General features: G+C 35.4%; 2 protein-coding genes across 5 annotated transcripts in view; one reads left to right on the forward strand and one right to left on the reverse strand.

Moving 5' to 3' along the window:
- Window positions 1-506: 506 nt before the first annotated feature.
- On the reverse strand, window positions 507-15,295 carry LOC137406099 (ran GTPase-activating protein 1-like). Of its 3 annotated transcripts, none has more exons than XM_068092627.1 (13): window positions 15,135-15,295; window positions 14,636-14,763; window positions 14,385-14,444; window positions 14,123-14,302; window positions 12,070-12,204; window positions 11,341-11,499; window positions 9,318-9,431; window positions 8,431-8,551; window positions 7,960-8,111; window positions 6,226-6,439; window positions 4,696-4,778; window positions 4,070-4,200; window positions 507-692 (listed from the first exon to the last, which is right to left on the reverse strand). In XM_068092627.1, the coding sequence occupies exons 1-13, from the start codon at window positions 15,238-15,240 to the stop codon at window positions 623-625; spliced, it is 1,653 nt and encodes a 550-aa protein (XP_067948728.1). In that variant the 5' UTR covers window positions 15,241-15,295; the 3' UTR covers window positions 507-622. The 3 variants fall into 3 exon arrangements, with proteins under 3 accessions (XP_067948728.1, XP_067948727.1, XP_067948729.1); XM_068092626.1 differs by having other exon boundaries at window positions 6,226-6,442; XM_068092628.1 differs by having other exon boundaries at window positions 558-692; window positions 4,074-4,200; window positions 6,226-6,442.
- A 224-nt stretch (window positions 15,296-15,519) lies between these two features.
- Window positions 15,520-24,183, forward strand: part of LOC137406653 (diacylglycerol kinase delta-like) — a 79,462-nt gene continuing 70,798 nt past the window's right edge. For both annotated transcript variants that reach the window (XM_068093257.1, XM_068093258.1), the window contains exons 1-3: window positions 15,520-15,974; window positions 16,924-16,974; window positions 17,869-17,931. In XM_068093257.1, the coding sequence (XP_067949358.1) occupies window positions 15,696-15,974; window positions 16,924-16,974; window positions 17,869-17,931 (393 nt within the window). In that variant the 5' untranslated portion in view covers window positions 15,520-15,695. The remainder of the gene's footprint in view (window positions 15,975-16,923; window positions 16,975-17,868; window positions 17,932-24,183) is intronic.

Below are 24,183 nucleotides of genomic sequence, written 5' to 3' on the forward strand. Positions count from 1 at the left end.
GATAACGTACCTTGCAGTGGTGGCAGAGATATATTCAATGAAGCCTCCACTCTACTATGAGATGCAAAAGGGATCAATAACATACACAAGCCTGACGGGATAATTTTCATATTTTAGCAGCCAGTTTTTAAAGTTAAATAGAAGTCATCCCATCTTTGACATGGCCAGATTAACAATTGGCATACAAAAGTCAAACTTGACACGAAAGGTCACACAGGAGGTTACACTTTTGTAGAGCAAAAACAGTAAACAGTGGGAAGCACATAGCTTGATATACTGGAATTTAGCCATTATCATTCTTGAAATCTCTCATACAGGGTCTCTAAATTCTGGAATGCTGCATATAAAGAAGTTTTAACATTTTTAGGCAAGGTAACCAGGCATGGCTTCATTTTACCATCCGCTTATATACCAAAGATATCAATCATTAAACCTCTGACTGATACACTGCGCATCTCTATATTTCTCTCTTTCATCTTGTAAATCATCAAAATAACAGCAGGCTTATAATGTATATTATTATGTATTTATCTTACATTCCTACAAAATGTACAGCATCATAAACACACCCTTGAGATATTTCCTAAATGAAAAGATAAAATAAAGCTTAGACGAGTAGAAATCACATGGCAAAAAGAGTCTGGAGGAGATGATTGTTCACATGGAAATAGTTGGATAACTTCTGCTCGCTCCTACAATATAAGAGAGTATTATTACTGTGGTTCAACTGCAGTGAAAGACTCTCTATGAATGAATTTAGGGCATTGAAGAGATCAATCATATTATACAGTTCTATCAGCAGCCTTTATAAATATTGATACAGACCTGCGATAGACTTTCAACTCAAACAGAATACAGCATATGACATATGGTAGAGACTTATTGAAAATAGTTGTGTCAAATGCGAAGTTAAAACGGAAACCAACTTTCAAAAGCACTAATACTGATGCATTGTAACAGCGCTTAGTAATTTCTCTAGTGAGTTATAGCAGAGACAACTGCTACTGCAATTATACATATTCAAGATGACGATATTTCTGCTGTTATTTATAGATAACTTTTGATTGGCTACGCATTGTGAGAGCAGCCAATCAAAAGTAACAATACTTTAACCTGGTCATCACAGGAAGAAACATAGGACATAAGAGCGTGTGTAAGATTCTAAGCACAATTCATCATGTGACATCACATGACATCATGTTCCAAGTTATATTGCTTCTGGCTCAGCACTGGGTATAATATTGACATTCAGGAAACCCACGTAGTGCACACAATTATTTTCTTCACAAAACGTTAAACGAGGCTACACAATCCATGGTTTTTCCAACACTAGCGATTATCAACATTAATGACAAGTAGTAGTAGTAGACAACGGAGTGAAACTGTTAAATTTGTTGCTTTATTTTATGTGTTCGTTTTAAGAGCAGGGCTGTCTACTTAGATCATCTAGCCTTAGGATACCTCTGAATACCAGACATTTGAGTTGGTACGTGTGCTCTTAAATAATAAGGTCATATACCGTACTTTTCGGACTAATAGCCGCTACTTTTTTCTGACGATTTGAGCCATGCGGCTTATATAAGGATGGGGCTATTCTGTGGCATTTTCTTTCACCGCTAGGGCGTATTAACCAGAATCTCCGGTTAGTGCGCCTCTAGCGCTGAAAGAAAATACAAAACAATGCCTAATGGTAATGTTCCGTTAGGCACTAGGTTAAAAAGTGTAATAATACGAAACAGTGCCGTTAGGCACTGTTCCGTTTTAAACAGCAAAGTTGCTGCTGCGTTAAAAAGCACCGTCCTGAGTTCTGCGTCCTATACAAAGGTGTGGCCTATGTATTGTTTTATTATCATTTTTTGGAAAATAAAGCAGATGCGGCTTATATAGGGTTGCGGTTTATAGTCCAAAAAGTACGGTAGCTATAAATGGTACTACAATAAGGACGCCCCAACAACTGAAATAATGCGTTCTAAGAACGGTACATTATAGGGACTTTCCGATATACAAATAGTAAAATACATGTCAATCGCATAATCCATTTCCATGATTGTCCCAAACTCCCTCTTTAGCTTTTTAAATAGGAAAAATCTAAACCTAACCTTTTTAATTTAATAGATGTACAGTAACTTTGGTATTAATTGTTTGTATCAAGAACGTTTCTCTTTCTTCTTATCACTTTTACTTGGTTTAGGGTAAATGACTATGAATTAATTTTAGAATTAATTAGAATTAGAATTAATTAATTAGAATTAACTTAGAATTAATTTTTATCACTTTATTTTCCACATCAAGGACTATGCTGTTAAAAAATGTACTCGCCTATAATGAAGTTAAAAAAAATACCTCAGATACCTCTATACGTCATGTTGTTCCCATGTGTGGTAAGAGAGAAAACGATACTTTTATGGCTAACTAAGGGACACTCGTTATTCAAATCAAATTTGAGAACTTGTAGCAATTTGATTCTTTACCTTATTATATGGAATTTCTTACACAATATGATGCGAAAACCTTACATGAACTTTTTACATTCAGTGTAATTTACATAAAAGTAGGTTCGTGTTATAGAAGCATCTACTTGACTGCAACTACTACAGCAATACCTTGACATGCGAGCTTACCAACATACAAGAGATCTAAGATACGAGGAAAATTTTATGCTATTTTTGCCTCGAGATGTGTGACAAACTTGAGACACAAGCATAGGAGACAGTTCTCGATGTGCCTGCTAGTTGGCTGAGTACGGAAACAGAGTAATTTGTATTTAGTAAATCTATATAAAAAAAATCATTTGAGATACGAGCGAATTGACATAAACCTACAAACTGAGACCCACAATGCATTAAGCTCGTATGTTGAGGTACAACTGTATTGATATACCTATAAATAGCGGTGCACAAAGGAGGTAGAAATCTATAAATATCTCAAAATTTGTTGTCGCCTGTCGTTATCTGTCTGTCCTGCTATGGCTATTAAAATCTTGGAATGAAAAGCTCGCTTCGTGCTGAACTTGAACTCACGAAGATTGCAACTGCAAGTTTCTAACCGCGCATCTAACCACTAAGCTACACATATCTTACAATTCTATCACTCCTATCATATATTTATTTTTGAATTTATTTTCTGCAATACGGATATCAACAAAAATTTCTCTCAAAATGAAAATTTGGCGATTGTTCAACAGATTACACTGAAATAACAAAAATGTCGATATACTATTCGCAGAAATACCTCCCGCAATGCCGGAAAAAGATGTACGTTGCTCAATATCTCAGTTTAGCATTATCCGTTTTTACTGTGACGGATATTCGCAAACAGATAAGTGGTAGAATTTTAGATGAAAGTTTGAAATTATCTAAAATGCTTACTAAAACTTTCTTCAAGTATGTCTTTAGTAAGCTAAATGCATTTATGTTAAATTCAGCATTTATGTTACACGTCTGTCTCGAAAGCTAGAACTCTCCATGGTACGTACTACACCTAGTACATTGTAATGTTACATTTTTGCAGATCATACGCACAAAATGCACTGAAGTTACTGTAAGTAACTATAGATACTAGGATAACATTGTTTTGTTACTATTTTTTGATGATTTTTACCAGTTATTAGCATTAGATAATTGCCATGGGTTTCCGTACACTCTATACAGTATTTACGCCTTATGATGCCAACAGTGAAACAAACTAAAATCATATAAATGTATACTAAATAATTTTTCATTGTAATCGTAGCAAAACGGACTATATTTAGCCATTGCTAGCTAATGATTTCACATTCACATTTAAACACCTTTACATTTTTCTTTCTAATTTATTTCAACAAACAATTATTTAATATAAAATTAAAAGGTACAGTTGTTTGAAAAAGTTTGAAAACCTTCAGTTGTTTTATCTTTTTTCTTAATTCATTTGAACTGCACAAAAAACACTGTTCTCATTATATGATGCTTAAAATTTAGAATGGTAAACGTTGTGTGTTAAATAAAAATAAATTTTCTGTCCAAAGACTTTTTTATTACCCAGGTAACACCAGGCATTCATCTAGTATGACAGTAAATGTGAGACGTACTGACGAGAGAGGTAGAAATGCAATGTCTTGACAGACTGTGATGGAAAATAGCCTTGTTGTACAATATGCTCCACCATGATTAGGGGGCCAGTCAGATCCTCCGAAGCAAGCTTGAACTTCTTATTCTCGCTCTAACATCAAACATCAAGTCATTAAAACTTCAACTAGAAACGACTGGAACTCTGTAAGATTTTTGCCATTTCTCCAAACTACCAGTTAACAAAAGGCAAAAGAGGAACCATTAAAACAATCTCTATCTGCTAGGAGAGAGGCAGAACATGAAATATTAAGTTGCAGTGAGAAACACAATCATGAGAAAGAAAGATGGCTGAATGAGTGATATTTATGATTTACTCTTACTTCAATAACAGAGAGAGTATTCCTATTGACATCCATACCGAAGGCTTCATATCTAGCTGGTTAAATAAATACAAAATAAAACTCCAGTCACTGATTGTACACTCCAATACATTAGAGCCCATACCGCAAGAAATACTAGTAAAAAGCGGGCAATCCAACTCAAACCCTACGTCTCGCATATCAGTAAGAGTGATACAATGTAATGTTACATTACAATGTATCACTATTTATCACTATCATTGTTACTATTTATGTTTATGAGGTACCTTTATAAGCCCAAGGTTCACCAATAGACTGTTACACAATGTGGAAGAAGCTTGTCGAGTGGAGATAACTTCAAATGTCTTATCTGCAATTTCAATGACACGGTTAAGACTGCAGACAATATAAAGTCGTTGTCTATTCAGAAAACTTGATGAAGGATACTGAAAGAGAGACGATAACCCTTGATCTGTTAGAATTTAGCCGAGCGGTTAAACAGAAATACGAGTGCACATTGGTCAGACTAAAAAGGCATAAAGATGTTTGGGTTGATCAAACATTTCTGTCGGTATTATACATCTTTTATGGTGAATGACTACTAGTGTTAATGAGGCTAGTAAACCATGTTATTGTAATTCAATGATGAGGTATACACAAAGCAAAATTATTCTAACTGAGAAAATTTTTTTTCTTTGGCGGTTAGTTACATGTAGTTCCTGTAAACTAAGGAACCCAACTTTACATAGGGAGATTGAATCACTGCTTCATATACTTCGTTCCTAACCTCGCAAAATAATAGACTTCTTGCAGAGTAACTAATGTACATGTATACTCTATAGCGCAAGTGCTGACAACTCTTAAATGTACCATCAGACCGATGTAACAGATAACTAAAGGTCCAAACACACGAGGTGATTTTATCGCGAGCGTCATGAAGAAGACGGAGATATCGCTGGCGTGTGCCTATACACACTTGAGCGATTCACTAGCAAACAATATAATGGGCACGCTCACAAACTGCCAATAAAATTCTGTATCATTAGTTTCTTCGGAGTTGTCAATAAATTTAGGTAAGTCAATATGGCGCCGTCTAGGCGACAACGTAAACAACTTCCACTTTTGATATTAAACCTATCTCACTTTCACGGATTGTACACTACAAGAAGACATTAGAAAAAAATGATTTTTGTATTTTTAACAGTAATATTTTACAATTTATATATATATATATCAGTTTACTTTATAGTAGTTGTTTATATTTATTATAATAAATATTTACCATTCTCAAGATGGTCAACCTGCGCAATGATTGACTACAAATGTTGGTTTTCAACTGCGTTTTTTTGTAATTTTTGTTTGTTATGGTGTACAGGACTGGGAGTGCTTTTATTAAATCTATGAACAATTCAATGTCTGTTCTGATGAGGTTTCAATCGTAACAAAATAGCAAATTATCGCTGCTGTACGTTGGTGAAGATCAATCAGAAATAATTATCATATAATTATCATCCATAAAATTGCATTCTGGTAAAAACCAACCAATCGAAATGCATCTCGCTAGCGATAAAGTTTTGATAGAGGTCTAGCGTTATCGCTCTGCATGAGCTTGCTGAGCAAGTTCTAGCGCAGACTAGCGCAATATCGCACTAAGTATCGCCTAGTATGTTTTTACCTTTGGAATTTATTTAAACATAAATTCAAAAATGAATACGTTATGACATGTGCACTCAGGCAGTCTAATCAGAGTTGATTATTAACTGGAATGACTCATACATCAGCTGATAGAGATGAGTGGGCACTGGAGGTTAACTTACCACACAAACTAAATGCTTTGTTAGTAATTTCACTTTTACAACTAGTTGTGAGTGGAGAAGCTAGCTTCATGCATAGGAAGACAACTCTATCAGATATGTCAGTTTCATCGTTGAGATGAGACAACTCCTGCTGGACATGCCTCAGCCAGTCATCCGAGGTTAGGCCAACCAGGTGGGATGCTGATGGGCTCTCTATAAACTTTTCAACTGGAACCTGCTGTGAGAAAAAGAGAAAGTGGATACCAATAATAACCACTTATCACAAATCATTATGACCAGACTTTTACCGCATCCCATGTACAAAAAGCGAGTCTGTTGGCGTACTAGATTCTCCAATAAAGCAGTGGAAGGCCAAATATTGTGTCTATTCATGACAGGACCTGCGTAATTAAACTTATAAGACTATCAACATCAGAGGTCAGCTAGTACATTTACTAAGGAGACAGAGGATTGTTAATAAGGTGTACACTAAATACAGTCGTAGTTTCAACACTACCTCCTCTGTAATCTATCATACTATTCACTGACCATATTCATTACTCTGTATCAAGTTTATTTCGAGGCAAAATACATTTAAAGTGCAACACGACTGCTGATATAATCAATTCCAACCACTGTAATTGGTTGGCAATAGTAACGACCTACAATTATTAATCAATAGGTCGCTGGTAATGATCAGCGACCTGGTGGTCTAAAACACCTGACCTGCAAACAACAGGTTGGCATTCAATGCCTAAACATCCTGTCAATCTTATCACTGGTGGATGTCATTCCTGTCATTGGTGGTGACAGCAATGACACCCACCCTTGAATTGCCCTCTGCAACTGGTCATGTCTCCAGTCGTTGAGTTTCCCATGGCAATGAACTCAGACATGTCCAGCTAAGAGCGCAGAGCCATTGTTCGTTCAACAATACTCTTAATAAAAACACCAACAACCTCTGCTTACAATAAGTTAAACCGACATCTGTGAGAGATTGATCACATACCAGGAATTGATACTCATGGTAACTGGATACATATCGTTTAAAGTGTAAAAATACTATAATATACAAAGGAGAGTAAAAAGTGCTCTCTGATACTGACTCTGTTTTACATGTAGTAAAAGCAAACACTGCTAGTTTTAAAGCAAGCCTTATGAAAAAGGATGAAGGTGATCTAGGCAATCCTCTTAAATAGCTTTAATTCTGTCCAACAGCTGCACAGTTTAACCCCTGCAATGATAGCTAATGTTGCTCTATACTATTAAAGTAATTCCTCACTACTTCGCGGTTTTAGCATTTTGGGGACAAAAAATATTCATTAAAAAATAAAAAAAATGAATTAGGAAAACATTAAAATACATTTATTTAGAAACGTGCGACTAGTATGAATACTCAGACCAGATCAAGCCCAAACTACACCCGTTTCACACAGGTGCATTCTCTGGCTTAAAATACTGGGACAGAAGTTGAAATAGAAACTAAAAGTCAATAATGCAAACATGAATTTACTTACATGTACTTTTTATATAGGAAATAAATACATTATATTTAGAAAGCAGTTCAATTGATTTGGTGTTAAAATACGGCTCATACATTTAGATCCGAGTTTAAAAATTAGTTTTTATTTCACAGATTTTCACTTCGCGGAAGATATCCCTTATTGTGAGGCATATCAGTCCCCATTAATAGTGAAAAGTGTGAGATTACTGTACCACATCGTTCATGACACCTCAAGGCAGTCAAAGTCTCACCACTTGTGCTTCATCAAGTCTATCTGTTGCGACATCCTCAATCTCCTCGTGACCATCTTCATTCTCATCTTCAGTACCTTCATCGTCACTCAAAGAGGAAATGATGTCAGACTTGCCAGCTGACTCCAGGGTGGAGTAGATGAGCTCCTTGCCTGGTGGAAGGAAACAAACCTTACCCTTACCTTACTTCAAAAAAATCCCACACCGCAGATTATGCATGACTTTATTACATGAAAGCTAAAACTTAAACCTGCGATCAATATAGCCAATCAGACAATAACATGGTTGGTAGCAGAAGAAATGAAACTACTTAAGCTAATGTTTTTCTTAGGAAAAACTCTGAAAAAGCTACTATTAAGATAGCAAAAATATGTATTATGCAAGAAAGATTCAGGCTCATTCATATTCTGCAAATGGAGTATTTGAGCTCACAACTAGCCCAGGGGTTTACACTACACTGTGAACGTTTACCTTCTTCACCAAGGCTGTTACCATCTAACTGTATACATCGCAGGGAAGGTATCAGAGCAGCGACCTCTACGAGTGAAACGGCTCCTGACTTGTTTATCTCATTGTAATTGCATAGTATCTCCTTTAAAATGAAAGGAACACGAAATAGATGACCTACGAACAAACTGCTGATAAACATTATCTGCAGATGAGTAAAGTTTTGCCATCGTAGCAGCAACTACTATAGAGGAAAAAAGAGAACACAACTCCTCATGTTTCTTAATAAAGATCATAAATGGCAGTCCCGATGCCAGACCAAAGAGAAAAGGTGAACAGAGCATATGTTGACAAGCAGAGTAAAATGGTCATACATAGCAAAGGAACATACATAGCAAAGGAACATACATAGCAAAGGAACATACATAGCAAAGGAATATACATAGCAAAGGAACATACATAGCAAAGAAACATACATAGCAAAGAAACATACATAGCAAAGGAATATACATAGCAAAGGAATATACATAGCAAAGGAATATACATAGCAAAGAAATATACATAGCAAAGGAATATAGTTCAATATACATAGCGAAGGAACATACATAGCAAAGGAGCATACATAGCAAAGGAACATACTTAGCAAAGGAACATACTTAGCAAAGAAACATACATAGCAAAGGAATATACATAGCAAAGGAATATACATAGCAAAGAAATATACATAGCAAAGGAATATAGTTCAATATACATAGCGAAGGAACATACATAGGAAAGGAGCATACATAGCAAAGGAACATACATAGCAAAGGAACATACACAGCAGACGAATCAAACGCAACAGATATCGTGTTGTGGCTGGCGATTCAGCCAACAAAAGAAGACTATGAAACACATATCTGTCATCATACCTTGAGATGAGGATATTTTCCATCCAGTGCTTTGGCGATAGACTTGGCCCCACCCGTGCGTATGAGACATGACTCCAAGTTGAGCGTCTCAAGATTCGTTAGCTTTGGTATTGCCTGAAGGTAAAAAATTCAATATGAACAACAAATCAGCAACAATTACCTGAAGAATGGTGAAATTTTAACAGATCAAAATATATAGTCCGGTGAAGGTCATGGTCATTTTGCCAGATTTTTCATTAGCACCATTATGGTCATCAACGATTTTTTTTGCCAATAGTATTTCGGCAGCTATTTGTAATATTATATTTTTGGCTAAAAATGCTATATATTAACTATAAAAAACCAGCCTTCTAGAAAATCAGTGTTAGTACAAGAAACATACTAAACAAAACTTTTTAACAGTTTTCAACAGGTTTAAAGGTTAACTGACAACTAAAAAAATTATGTTATCAGTAGCAGATAAAAGTACAGATTGGGGTCTCGACTTATCTTTGCATGTTTTAACGAACACTAAGTTTTATTAACATTTTCAAGATGTAAAAATGGACAGAATATTCACGATAGTTGCAAAATATCTAGCCTGTCTTGACAAGCTGTTGTTTTTGCGGAGTTGTCTCTCGTTGCGCAGGCGAGCAACACAACAGCTTGTCACAAGACGTACTGCACCTGATGCATCAGCTGCACTTATAGGGAGTTGTTCTCTTCCATCTATGCGGCTTGGTTGTGATGTTATATCGGTCGCTCCATTGGTAATCATAACTGATTTCACGCAAAAATTTATAACCATAACTCAAAACTCAAAGGGCCCTTAAAAGAACAACACAGCATTTTTCAGTATTTATGCAATTCGTTTCGACCTTGCTCCGTATCTTTAGAAGTTTCACAAAGCAATAAACTAATTATTATACTTTTAACTACAGAATAACTTATAGCTGTGTAAGAATTACTAATGATAACTTTATTTTTGCTGCCAATTTTCATTACTTACTTTATGTACGAGTTATTAAAATGTTATGAAGCATTATCAGTAACATGGTAAATGATGGGACATCACAAAATGTCCCATCATTTACGCAAGTTGCACTTCATAGCTCCGGAACTACTATTTTTAAAGCAATAAATTTTATATTATCTGAAAGCCAAGAAACAACTGCATCAATTAATTCAAAAAATTTTCTAATGGGAGCAAATGCACATGTGTAGTTGGCATCAAATAACTCTAAATGTCAAATTATTATTTATGGACACATCAAAATATAAAAGTTGTTCGTGTGAAGCCTTGTAATTGTTGTCCAAAACCAAATCTCAAATAAAATCAGACAGTGCTGGACTAGAGTAACATGGAATCAGGCTTGCTTTCATAGACCATCAACTCTTTCAACCTAGCACATATTCACCAGAACCCTTTTCAAATAGCAGAGACCAACACGTTTGTTACCAAACAAAACGGTGTACAGCCATCAGCGATACACAGATATTGCTTCAGTCGAGCAAACGACGAACTTCATTGGTGTGACTATAATCTGGTAGCGATTGGATGCCCTCTGTAACATCTCTCTAATCTCAAACGGCGTAATTAGAATGAGAAGACTGACACACTGTCAGAACATTATAAGAAGAGAGCATCTAACAGCCAGTCTTAAAATGAGACGAACAAGCATTTATATGAATGACAGTAGTATCTGGGGCTATGAGAGTAGTATTTAGGGCTATGATGCGAATGAGTTCCATTGGCTGTTAAGATATATAAGGGTAGATGTCTGCTTTGACTGAAAAACTGAAGACCATTTACCAGCAATATGTTCCAAACTTATATGACCATTACAACTGTTGCAATACAAATGCAAGGTACTCAAACGAATACAGAATGTTATTCCAGAATATAGAGTGAACCAACCAAATAAGATTTTTTGTAAACAACGAAAGTATTTGTTTCGCCATTTCAAGTCGTCTGCAATACCCAAATATTTCACCTACAAATAAATGAGGAAATGAGGTGTCGACAGAAACACAGATGACTTACCTCCGCAATAGCCTGAGCTCCTGTTACCGTACATGTATTGTCGCAGAGATTTATGTGTTTCAGATTTGTGTTGAAAGAAAAGGCTTCAGCGAGGGCTTTAATACCCGGCGGGTTGATGCCATTCTGTGGCATCGATACGTATTCCAGACTTTTCATTTTCTGCAAAGACATAGGTATCAGAATCTCATAATTCTTAAAGGTTGATTTGCAATAAAATTCACATTACAGTTATTTGGTATCAAAAATTTCACCATGTTTTACTCTACTGTGTTGTAGGTGCAAAATATGTGGAAATGTGATTACAAGCCCTTAAAAGCTAAAAAACGAACAGTTAATCGCAGCCATCATGAAAACGCCGTAGATAGAATCCCTTTTCAAAACAGCTCAAATGGGACGTAGCTGAATGCAATGGCTTACGTTTACACTTTCATGCAGCCTCATTCGTCAAAATATTTTCACAAATATACTTCACACATTCAATGAAAATATGTCTATTGTTTTTACGCGTCTGTTTCATTATCATTTTCATGCTGTCACTTTGAGCAATGATATCTCAAAACCTACCAAAAAAATTTGTTCAATTTTTTAACCTTGAGAGTGATGATCGACTAAAAGGAAAATACGAAAACGCAAGGCTTGACAGTCGAGCAATGGTAACTTGATGAAACATACATTTAAAGTATTTATATTTAAAGAGTAAGGCATGCAGACAGAAGTGCAAGCGGATACCTTGAAAACATGAGATAACGCTATTGAACCCTCATTTTCAAGCCTTCCACGACCAGAAACAAAGACTTTAAGAGCAAAGCGTTTACCAGCTTTGCAACTGGATTCGTATGTCTCATCCAGAACAGCAGCCAGCATCTACAAACATACACCTAGTTGACTTTTGACTCTGCAGAAATTCTATTTTTAGGGTAGAATTCCTTTTAAGCAGCAATTCAGTAATGCTGTCTGAGAATATACATACAACCTATAGGCTATGGTACAAAAGAACTATACATGTATGTGTATATATAACCTATATGCTATGTACAAAAGAACTATACATGTCTGTGTATATACAACCTATAAGCTATGTACAAAATATCTATACATGTCTGTGTATATATAACATATATGCTATGTACAAAAGAACTATACATGTCTGTGTATATACAACCTATAAGCTATGTACAAAATAACTATACATGTCTGTGTATATACAACCTATAAGCTATGTACAAAAGAACTATACATGTCTGTGTATATATAACATATATGCTATGTACAAAAGAACTATACTTGTCTGTGTATATATAACCTATATATGCTATGTACAAAAGAGCTATACATGTCTGTGTATATATAACATATATGCTATGTACAAAAGAACTATACATGTCTGTGCATATATCACATATACTATATGTACAAAAGAACTATACATGTCTGTGTATATATAACATATATGCTATGTACAAAAGAACTATACATGTCTGTGTATATACAACCTATAAGCTATGTACAAAAGAACTATACATGTCACATATACGAAATCAACAAACTTGTGCAGAAAATACAGAAGTTTAATTTGGCTTGTAACAAAAAGCAGTTTACAAATGGTTGATGTTTCACTTCAAATTAACTACTCTTTGTCGATTAGAGTCCTTGAAACAAAAATCCAAACCTGCCCAACGTAAACGGAAAATGCAAGCATCATGCAACCACCTGTTTTCATATTTAGGAGATTAAAACCCAAACTTATCCGAATGTTATCCACTGGCATTGAAAAAAAAAAACAATCAAAAGACGAAAAGAATGCCCACTAGAGTTCTGTGTTCAATCGTGCGTGCTGGAGTAGGCAGTTAGTTATCCACCTAGCATCCAAGATTTACTATTTACCTTCCAGGCAAAGACTAAAGTCAATAAATCACACTGGTAGTGTGCAGGGATAATGTGGGTTGGCAGACATGCGAGGTAAGACACGCGGTCGAGTATTTATTGTTTATCAAATGTGGCATATATATTTTAGGTGTTCAATTTTAATAAACAGGTTCACCATAACCTTCAAATTTAGAATTCTATTTAAAATGAACAAGCTAGAATAAAACTTAGTTTTAATAAAATGCTCATTATTTATTTTTCAAAATAACAGGTAGCAACAACAGAATTACGAGACGCCATCCAAGGCTCCTGAGTGTCGAGTTGCCAATATCTGGTATAGTGCTTAAAATGTTTTTAGTTGCTAGAAAGAAGATTTATCGATGGTCGTTCACATCAGCAATACGCAGTAATACACATAATCGATGGTCGTTCACATCAGCAATACGCAGTAATACACATAATCGATGGTCGTTCACATCAGCAATACGCAGTACATTTCGTAAAAAGAGTAAAAGTGATTTACGAACTTTATCTGTCTGTTAAATCAGGTAATTGGCAGAATATCTCTTTTGAAAATACCACAAAGTTGTACTCTGGATTAAAAAATTTGCGAGTACAGAAAGTGATGGATTTATGTAAATTTTTGATATAATGAGACCAAGTCAGTGCCAAAATACTCATGATTGTTCCAGCTGTAATACTCAGAGGTTCTTTGTATACATCGACTATTAACCATATCATTAATAAAATCTTTTAATAAAACAAATTTAATTATAATATTAAATGCATAATTAAATTTTAAAAAATGATTTCAATAATCAACTAATAAATTATTTATTTATATGTACATAATTAAATATATCAATTAATTATATAAACATAAGCCAAGAGATCATCTAACATAATTGCGACTCACTTTTCCGCCACTTGGTCCTAATCCATTGTTGTTTAGCCTGAGCTCTTGCAGTGAGTAACAGCTATTACTTCGTAGTAAATCTGCAATGCCTTCAACTCCAATAGGACCAAAGGCGTTATCACTCAAGTCCAATTCAACCAGATTAGCCCCAGAGTTCATAATACCATTTCCTAAGAATTTCTACAAAAATATGAAGTACTGGAACAATTTTTTACATGATAATTACAAAGTAATTTAATTCAGTTAGATTAGTGAAACATACCAATGCTGGAGGAATCTCAGTCTTTAATCTCCCTGTAAACATGTCACTCCACTTTGCTCGCTGTAATAAAAATGCTCAGCATAAAGCAAAAGTTAAAAATTTACAGACTTCTAAAACCACAAAGCACAAATGCGACAAAAACTGAGGAGGTTTCTCACACGTAGTTGCCTGAATACTAACAAAGTAGTAGTAGGCCTACTGAGATGTTTGATAGATGATTACATTTATGTCTTGAGAGACTAGGTAGTCACCTGAAACTCTTTGTGAGTAGCAAGAGCTTTTCCAATAAGGTCGGCAGCTTCAACACCCATTGTGTTACCTTCGAGAATCAGAACTTTCAAAACCTTTTGTTCCTCTACCGCTTTAACTATCTCTGAAGCTAAAGAACATAAGCAATGGAACCAATACACTCACGCACAGAACTTATGGTTGTTGCAAAACAGCAATATGCTACAGACTTGGCAATCAACTTTAAATATACTGTCTGCTAAATAAAATGGTTTCATTTATTTGTAGTCGAATCCATATAAAAAAAAGTAAACAATTTAGGTCAGCATAAACAAAATCCAGTAGCTTTAAGGTAGTTAGCATCAAATTGTTCAATTTAACGACGATTTCAAGAAACCAGCAAAACACAGTTAACATATACGCAACGTTGACAACCGTAAGTAATATTTGCTGTCAATCAAGATAAAATAGTTTTCTATCCATCCTTCTGTTAAATATATACCATATCCAATAGTTGTTTACCATCGGCAGCATTATTCATTTTAATGGCTTTTCCAGCAAATGACAATATTCCATCTTCAACATTGGCGCCTTTAAATAAATTCGAAAGTTGGTCTACGTCTGCCATCCTGAAAAAATACCTCCTTAAAATAGCAAAAGGCAATGAATATGAAACTTGCTCGTGTCGGGCAAGAGTAGAAAAGCGCCAATTAGTCTCGGCGCCTGGTAAGATTGCCTTGTTCTTTGCTTAGCCTGAGTTCAGCAACCCTGTCACGAAAATGTGCAACTCCCTTTTATGTCGGCGAGGACTGTAAACATGAAGACGTCAAGAGTAAAAAAGGCGTGGCTTCAGAAATCCTGCTGCCGTGTCCACGCTCCACGGTTTTTATTCGCCTAGTGTGGGTATTCCGCGAATGTCCTTGAGGTTTGCTAATGACGGGCTAATCTATGTAGCTACAATGGCTCGTGCACGTCAGCTTGTTGCGAATTGTTCTGCAGTGACAAATATCACATGGTAATCAGAGAGTTGATAACAGTTGTTGAATGCGCGAGAATATCATATAAACAGTACACCTTTCAGGGATGGGTTCAATAGTTGATGGCTGTTGTTACTCTTTACCGCACAAAACAAATGAGGAGGCTAACGATCAAACTACTTCTGAAGAAATACTGAGTAGTTCTCCTGTTTCTGATGTGACTGCTACAACATCAAAAGACATCCGTCCCATCAACTTTAACAATACTTTAAGTACAACGGTATCTAGTGATTCGTCCGACGATGATGAAGCCAGCCATTTAGGAGTTAGACAGTCTTTTTCTTTTAGTCGAAAAATTTCAACGAAAAAAGGATTTAATAAGTCGGTAAGCCACTTTTTCAATTAACTACAATGTATGTCATTTGCCTCTTATAACCTTTTTACGTTGGATCTTGTTTTTGCACCAGTGATAGTTTACCTATTATGGATTCAAATAAATGTGACAATTCTTTAACAAAGGGACACTTACTCGATAGTAATAGTACACTTGTAACTAGCCCCAGCGGCCTTGAGAAAGTGCCTCAGAAGTGAAATTTTGGTTAAGCTTTTGGTTCACCTAGATTCCAGTATTAAGCTGAGTTATGTTTGAGTCTCTAACGGTTTTGGGTAAGAAACTGTTACGAAAGAGGTGAGTCATGGCATATATTGATGTTGGTTCACCACGGGCAGCAGCACGTGTGATTATGGCAGTATCCTTTCTGTCAGTAGTAAGCTCATCATAAGCAGAAGCTAGAACATTATGCTTACTTTCATGTGATATGATCTTCATCAGTAAAGCTACTCTCTGATTTCTTCTTCTGGATTCAAGCGATTGTAAACCTAGCATTTTACGGGTGTTGCTGACACTATCTGATTTCTTCTGAATATTGATACATCAAGAAAAAATTGTGAACTTGTTTTAAATAAGCTTACTCTAGCAGTACATACATAGTTATGGGTCATCAGCTTTAGGTCACTTGCTTCAATATTTAATAGCGGGGTGATTAAAAAAATGTTCCTGGTAGCGTTTCAGCGTTTCCTGCGCATTATTTCTATGCTTAATACATTTATCTAAATAAACCTTGCCTTTTTGGTAAGACAATCTGTTTTGGGGCTGAAAACTTTTCATCTGCTTTATATTTTGTGTATCATGTCAAAGTCTCAATAACTCTGAGAAACCACCTCATTTGTTGGTCATGCAACCATGTGCACATCAAAAAGCTATTTGAGATCTGATACCCATTCTTTAAAGCCAATATCTAGTATTATTTCTCACGTAACACTGTTACTTGTAGCATTGCGTCAAGTCAGGTTACCTACAGATTCGTCGACGAACTGCTTTACACGTAAGTGATTAGTTGTTGTGAGCATATCTGAGGCCCTCTTGAGCTAAAGATCACACTAGGGAATCCTTGTCATATAGTCTTCTGGTTTCCATGATTAAATAGTTGCAGACACTTTCACTTGGGAATTGATGATCAATGAAGTGTTTTGCTGTGAGCTCTCAATCGAATTTTCCCATTCACGAACAATGAAAAGTAAACAATTCTATTTGTTATAATCAGCTCTGCTTCTGTAGTCTAGCTGACTGTGCTGTAGTATGATATTCTGGCGGAGGTTTTGTTAGTCAATTTTAACGTGTTTTCTCAAAGGCTATTTACCTCATTAAGCTATGGTTAGTAATGAATTTCTAATTATGTGCAGTGAATAATATTTTCACCCAAATGCGTCATTTCCTTGCATTGCTACGTGCATGTCCTTTATGTCCCAGGTGTATACCAAGGCTCGTGATGGCTAGTTGACAAATGAGAGATTTTGATGCATCTGTTCGTCATTAAAGATTTTATAAATCCTTCAATAAACATTAAGAGTGACTTTAATAGCAATAAATTTCATGGAAACATGTTATATATTTGGCAAAATTGCAATATTTTTGCTGTTTTAACTTTTAATCCAATATTAATTAAATTAATTTTTTTGTATATGTATGAATAGAAACATACATAACACAGTAAGAATATATAGGCTAAAATTGCAACCTCAAAAAAGTCGAATCAGTTTTACTTGTAGAGAGGCAATAGCTGAAATGCAGTTTTAATTTGATTACTTGACATGCCTGTCTAGCTTCATCATTAATGTGTCGTTTGTACTCACTACAGGAAATACATCGTATCGTTGAAGTTTTGTTTAAGCCAGCATGCTTATTCTTTTGCCTTTAGCCATTTTATTATTTGCTACAGCAGTGGAAAAGGAGATACTTCTGGCTCAAGGGGAGAGTTTTATTCTATGGTAGAGATGACAAGGTAAAGGCGTGCCCTTTTATTCTCAACCTTTTAATTTATTACGCCATCTTTTATATAAATTATAAATATATAGTATAATTATTTATTAATTTATAATATAATTTATAATTATATTATAAATAATTAAATATATAAATACAAGATCACCCTGGCTGCACTGGGTACTGTGAGAGATTGTCATGTGTAATAAATATGTGCACAATTATTCCACAATTCAGCAAGGTGGTTGAATGGCATGGATGATAGCATGTTTGGCTGCTAAGATGAATATATGAGTTCAAATCCAGTGCAATGCAATCTTTTTTCCAACATCCAACAGTGGCTTCAGGTGGAAGCAACTCTTATAATAGCAAAGATTATCATTTTATGCAGTTCTTGCAAGGCTCAAGTCACTAGCAAGTTTTACACAAACCGTGTGACAGGCTTAGACTATCATTTCGATGTTACTTCTTCTGTGTTTTTAAAGTAATGAAATAGTGCCGTTATCTTTACTATTGCTTTCTACCTAAAAGTAGACCCTTCGGTGATACAGTAGACCCTTCAGTGATACAGTAGACCCTTCGGTGATACAGTAGATCCTTCGGTGATACAGTAGATCCTTCTGCGATACAGTAGATCCTTCGGTGATACAGTAGATCCTTCGGTGATACAGTAGATCCTTCGGTGATACAGTAGACCCTTCGGTGATACAGTAGACCCTTCGGCGATACAGTAGATCCTTCGGTGATACAGTAGACCCTTCGGTGATACAGTAGACCCTTCGGCGATACAGTAGATCCTTTGGTGATACAGTAGACCCTTCGGTGATAAAGTAAACCCTTCGGTGATAAAGTAAACCCTTCGGTGATACAGTAGACCCTTCGGTGACACAGTAGACCCTTCGGTGATACAGTAGACCCTTCGGTGATACAGTAGTCCCTCACTATTTTGTAGTCTAGTTTTTGCAGCATCAGTACTACGCTGGGAAAAAGTAAGGTTTCAAATTAATAGAAAAGAATAGATGGAAGGGATGGAAACTCGCTTTAGGAGAGTTTCAGACAACTTTCCATATCAGATATCTTAAGTCAGTTCTGACTCCGTTCCTAGTGCCTTAACTAATAATAGTAAATATATCTGCCTAATGTCCATACAACATCTCAATTAGTAAGATTTATAGCATTAAAGCCACTTCAGATCATAGGTTTAAAAGACATGCTATCACTCTAAAAGATATCTTGTGTTTCCTGTTTTTAAATTACCGTAATACAATTAGTTCCTAGTGCCATCATTCAACAGCTGCGCTGGGATAGCTGGGATATCGCTAACGAAGCAAGCGCAACTTCAGGTATTATATTAATTGACATGTTGTTTACATTTTTTATGTATTCGTGAAGAACTGAGTGAATCCAGATCTACACACAAGTACTAATTGTATAGTCATGCTTAAAGGTTGACTTGCAACAAAATTCACATTACTGTTATTTGGTATCAAAAGGTTCACCATGTATTACTCCGCTGTGTTGTAGGTGCAAAATATGTTGAAATGTGATTACAAGCTCTTAAAAGCTCAAAAACGAACAGTTAATCGCAGCCATCACGAAAACGCCGTAGGTTGGAATCCCTTTATTTCAAAGACGTACTCAACTCGATGTGGCTATTGTTTTGACACGTGATGTTATCATGTGAATTGAAAAGCCAATAAAAGGCTCAATATAAAATGACTCTTAGCATTAGTTTAAGACAAACACTTCAGGTTCTACTGAAAAGCCCGTATCAAATATAGATGCTCGCTACTAGTCGGAATCTGATATACATTCCTTCGAGCAAAGGTTAAAAAATTAAACTAATTTTTAGGCTAGGTTTTGAGATATCAGCGCTCAAAGTGACAGCATTACAACGATGATGAAATAGACGCCTAAGAACAATAGACATGGTTTCATTGAATGTGTGAAGTATATTTGTGAAACTATTTCGACGATTGAGGTTGCATGAGAATGTAAACAGAAGCCATCGTGTTCAACTACATCACATTTGAGCCGTTTTGGAAAGGGAATCCAAACTACAGCGGTCTCGTGTGGCTGCAATTAACTGTTTGTTTTTTAGCTTTTAAGAGCTTGTAATCGCATTCCACATATTTCGCACCTACAACACAACAGAGTAAGACATGGTGAACCTTTTGATGTCAAATAACTGTAATGTGAATTCTGTTGCAAGTCAACCTTTAAGTTTCTGGTAGTTTTTACTACTTATGCGATGTCTATATGGCAGTTAAATTTAGAAAAAAACCATGAAATATTGTCAATGCGCCAAATTTCAGATTTACATATGCTATGCTCTATGCTTTGATGAAGGTTGAGGTAGCTATCTCCTTTCCTCACTCTTACGTAGTTTTGAGTCCTCCTCGGACAAACCCGTCTCATTAAACTTTACTATAAATATAGCGTTTAGCTAATAGGCCTAGATCTATGATCTACCATGATAAACAAACAGTTGCCAATTTTTTATCATATCATTAAAACCTATTACACAAAATAAACAAATACAATGAAATTCTGATTATGTAGAGAAACTTTTGAATCAAAAATGTTATCACCATATGAATTTACTTGTTTGAATGCTTCAGACAAGTTTAAGTTGTATATATATTCATCTCTGATGATACTCTACATGCAGTTTAAAGTATTGCTGTTTGGTTTTTCATAAACTTAGTGGCTTTGACTTGCACACAACATCCGATTTAATTTCTTGCTAAGTTTTGTATTATTTATTTTAACTATATTCAGAACAAGCTGCTATATATAATTTCTTACTCCTTCCCATCAGGTTTCATCGAATAAAAATACTCTAATTTTCATAACTAGTCGTCTGGCAATCTCGTGCGCTGTAGGAGATCGTCAGGTACGGCTGGTAAAGCAGACAATAACTCTCTGCACAATTATGTGACAATACATTGAGCCGCTTGTTTGGCGCAGGAAGTAGTGTATTTATTTACTAAGCAGAGTGTTGTGAGTTCGACTCCGGTACAAAGCAATAATTTTTTAACTCTCTAACCTTGGCTATGGATGGACAAGGCTCTTATTATAGCTCTGATTGTAAAGTGTAAAATATTTCATTCTTATTTAAACTTCATGCTTTCATAAAAATGTTGCTTTAAGCGGCAGTCGTTGCTACAAGCATCTCAAGCTGTCAGAAATGAGTGTTAAATAAATGTAGCAATTTGAGCTGTTAGATATACTAGTTGTGTTTAGAAAGGACAAGTCATAACACTCTTGTAACATAACAGCTGCTTCAGTACTAAGACATTGTCCTTAAAAGTGCAACCTACCCTTTGGCTAAATACATTCGAACTCTACTCGCAGTTGCCCTACCTCACTAACCTCCTAATATATAATGTAAGATTTGAACAAATGTTCGACTATACACCCCCAAGTTATTTTCTACATGCAACATTTAAACTTTCTCCCAATATTCTTAAGTTAAAAATTAAAAGTTAGAATTAAAAAAAGGTGAAAATGTGTTAATTGTTTGTAAGTAACAATAGATAATAACACTGATGAATGTAATAGCCCCTTCACAATCGATCTAATTTACTGGAACGAAAAACATAGGTTATGCTACATTAAGAAAAAGTACGCATTTACAAACGAAGTTATCTTTTAGTAATGAACTTGCTCTAAATCTTTGTAGTTTATCAGAAAGTATCGATATTTTTCTATCATATGCAGTTTTTTATGTTTGAGATGACTTGACTGCCTGAAATAGACGCGAAATGATGTCACTAGTTGCTATAGTTGATATCGGCTATTATGTTCAAGTTGCAGCGTTATGCGTCGCTATACTGTTGGTCTGTTTGTAACAATCGCTTGATCTGCACTCTCATTTGATCTGAGCGTTTTAACTGTGATCAAGTTTTGTCGATTTTAAACCTTGAAACATCCTGGCACTCAGATCACCTCAAACTTGAAAAACCATCACAAGTGGTAGAAAAATACCGTTACTCTCTGATAAAATCTACTAAAATTTTGTCAAGTTGCAGCGTCGGTCTCTCTGCAACTTTGAAAGTCATAATCGCACTTGATCTGAGCGTTTTATCCATGATCAAATTTTGTTGATTTTAATCTTAAAACATCCTGGCAGTCAGATAACCTCAAACATCAAAAACCATCACAAGTGGTAAAAAGTATCGATACCTTTTGATAAAATCTACTAAGACTTTATGCAAGTTCATTTTTAATGTAAAAGATTAAAATCTAGCTCTGCAGATGCATCAGCGGTATCGCTGACACTTCAGGTCTTGCCAGATTATAATATATATATGTTTCGTGATACCGCTTATAAGAATCGCATGGCGCAGGCCAGCTGGTATGATTGTCTTTTGAAAAGTTAATTAGTAGTGAAGGAGTTACTGGAGACTCTCTTCATAATGTAACATCGACGCTCGTTATTCTCTCATACCATAGATGATATTCCTGCTACTTATCTATTGCCCTCTGGCGTCATTCTAGTGATAACTCTGTGTACTATTCTTTTCCTGTCATTTGGGAACAAAGTCCTATTGTACTCTTCCTGCCAAGCTCTTCCTTCAGGGTGGTGTTATTCACATCATAACACAGCTGTGACACCTGATCCGTGACACCTGATCCGTTGTTTGGTATTCTTCCATCTTCTTTGCTAGTTTTTGCGCAGTGAAGAATCGGACCTATTTTTCGAAATGCGGATGTATATGTTGTTCATCAGTTAAGATTACCATATCCATATACTGTGCGCCCTCGGGTAACGATTACTCTGTTATACGATTTTTTCGCCCTGCGAAGTAGAACATATTGATTTTTTGCCTTCTCTATACGAAATATTTTTCGCCATTTGAAATCAACAGAAATGCCTCTCGAAATTCAAATTTGGCAATGACGAATAAAAGAAATACGATGCTCGATCTCGCTCGGTTCGGCGTTATTTGTTATTAGTTATAGTGAAAACACAACCGGAAACATATAGGTGATAAAATTTGAGCAATTGAAAAGTTGAAGTCCAGTAAAGCAGGCCTAGTTGAAAATACATACTAAAACTTAGCTTTAACTATGTGTTTAGTAAGCTAAACTCATTTAATTTAAAATCAACATTTATTTTATGCATCTGCCTTGAAAGTAAGAACTCCCTACGGTACCTACTGCCCTGTACATTGTAACCTTGCATTTTATTGCAGATTATAACCACTAAATTTACTGTAGCTAACTATAGTTTTTAAGGCTAACATATTATTTTGTTACTATTTTTTAATATGTATAAAAAATTTGGAGGATTTTTACAAGGAGGTGTTTGAATTAGATATTTACTATGGGTTTCCAACACTGAAATGAATACAAATCATTTGGCGAGGGTCCACTGTATATGCTTGCTTTTGATTGGTTTATATTATTTGCGTCTGCTTGTCATTGGTGGAGATTGCCGTGTTGGTGTTTGCTTTTGATTAGTTATGGTTGTCATATTTCTATACGGGTATTTGACTCTTTAGGACGTTGTTAATAATACTATAAAACTGGGGTCATGGTCGTTGCTCAGAAACTTCCGAAGTCATCATATATCAACCGAGGCAGCCAAAGATTCTGAAGAGCCCAAATGGTTTAAAAACGAACACACAAACTTGAACCGCTGCTACTTCATATCTTATAGTTGTTTCGTTACATTTCTTGCATTTTGTGTCATCGCATATTACTCAGTTGTAGTGACATGGATATTCTAATCGCTAATAATACGTTGTTTTATCAAACACACACCAGCTGTACTAAGAGGTATACCATGTGGATAAATGTTTGGTAGACTGTAGAAATGTAGAATGGTAAAAGTAGATTGACCTCGTATGTGTGAAGGCCATGATGTCTTCGTTGGGTTCTTTGATACTGCTATTAAAGTATCATGAACAATTTTTTATGTAATATAGATAATCAAAATTTTATTATAACAATAATAATTTTTGTTCAGCTATTTGCATTATTACATTTTATTTTAAAAGACAGAAAGCTAAGCATTAATTATGACAAGAGCCTAATACAAAAATACTTTGTGTCCATGATGGGAATTATGGATTTCAACAGGATTAATTACCTCAGGGATTATTTGAAAGGTTTCATGAACAGTGACGGCATGTCTTTGTCTACAATAAATGTTAGTTTGTGGGAAGACCTCTTGTTATTGTCATCACCCAACAGTGAATTTTAAATGAAACAATCTTGCTGGGGAAATGAATAAAAAGAAATGTCTGTTCATGCGTCGGCT

This window comes from Watersipora subatra, chromosome 10 (assembly GCF_963576615.1).
Source record: "Watersipora subatra chromosome 10, tzWatSuba1.1, whole genome shotgun sequence".
NCBI lineage: Eukaryota > Metazoa > Bryozoa > Gymnolaemata > Cheilostomatida > Watersiporidae > Watersipora > Watersipora subatra.

Coding starts and splice junctions, on each gene's coding strand:
- LOC137406099 (XM_068092626.1), bottom strand. CDS start 15,240: ATGGCAGACGTAGACCAACTTTCGAATTTATTTAAAGGCGCCAATGTT. Junction 8,552..9,317: donor GAAAATATCCTCATCTCAAG/GTATGATGACAG, acceptor TTCATTTTAAAG/GAGATACTATGCAATTACAA. Junction 8,112..8,430: donor TAACAGCCTTGGTGAAGAAG/GTAAACGTTCAC, acceptor TCCTTCCACCAG/GCAAGGAGCTCATCTACTCC.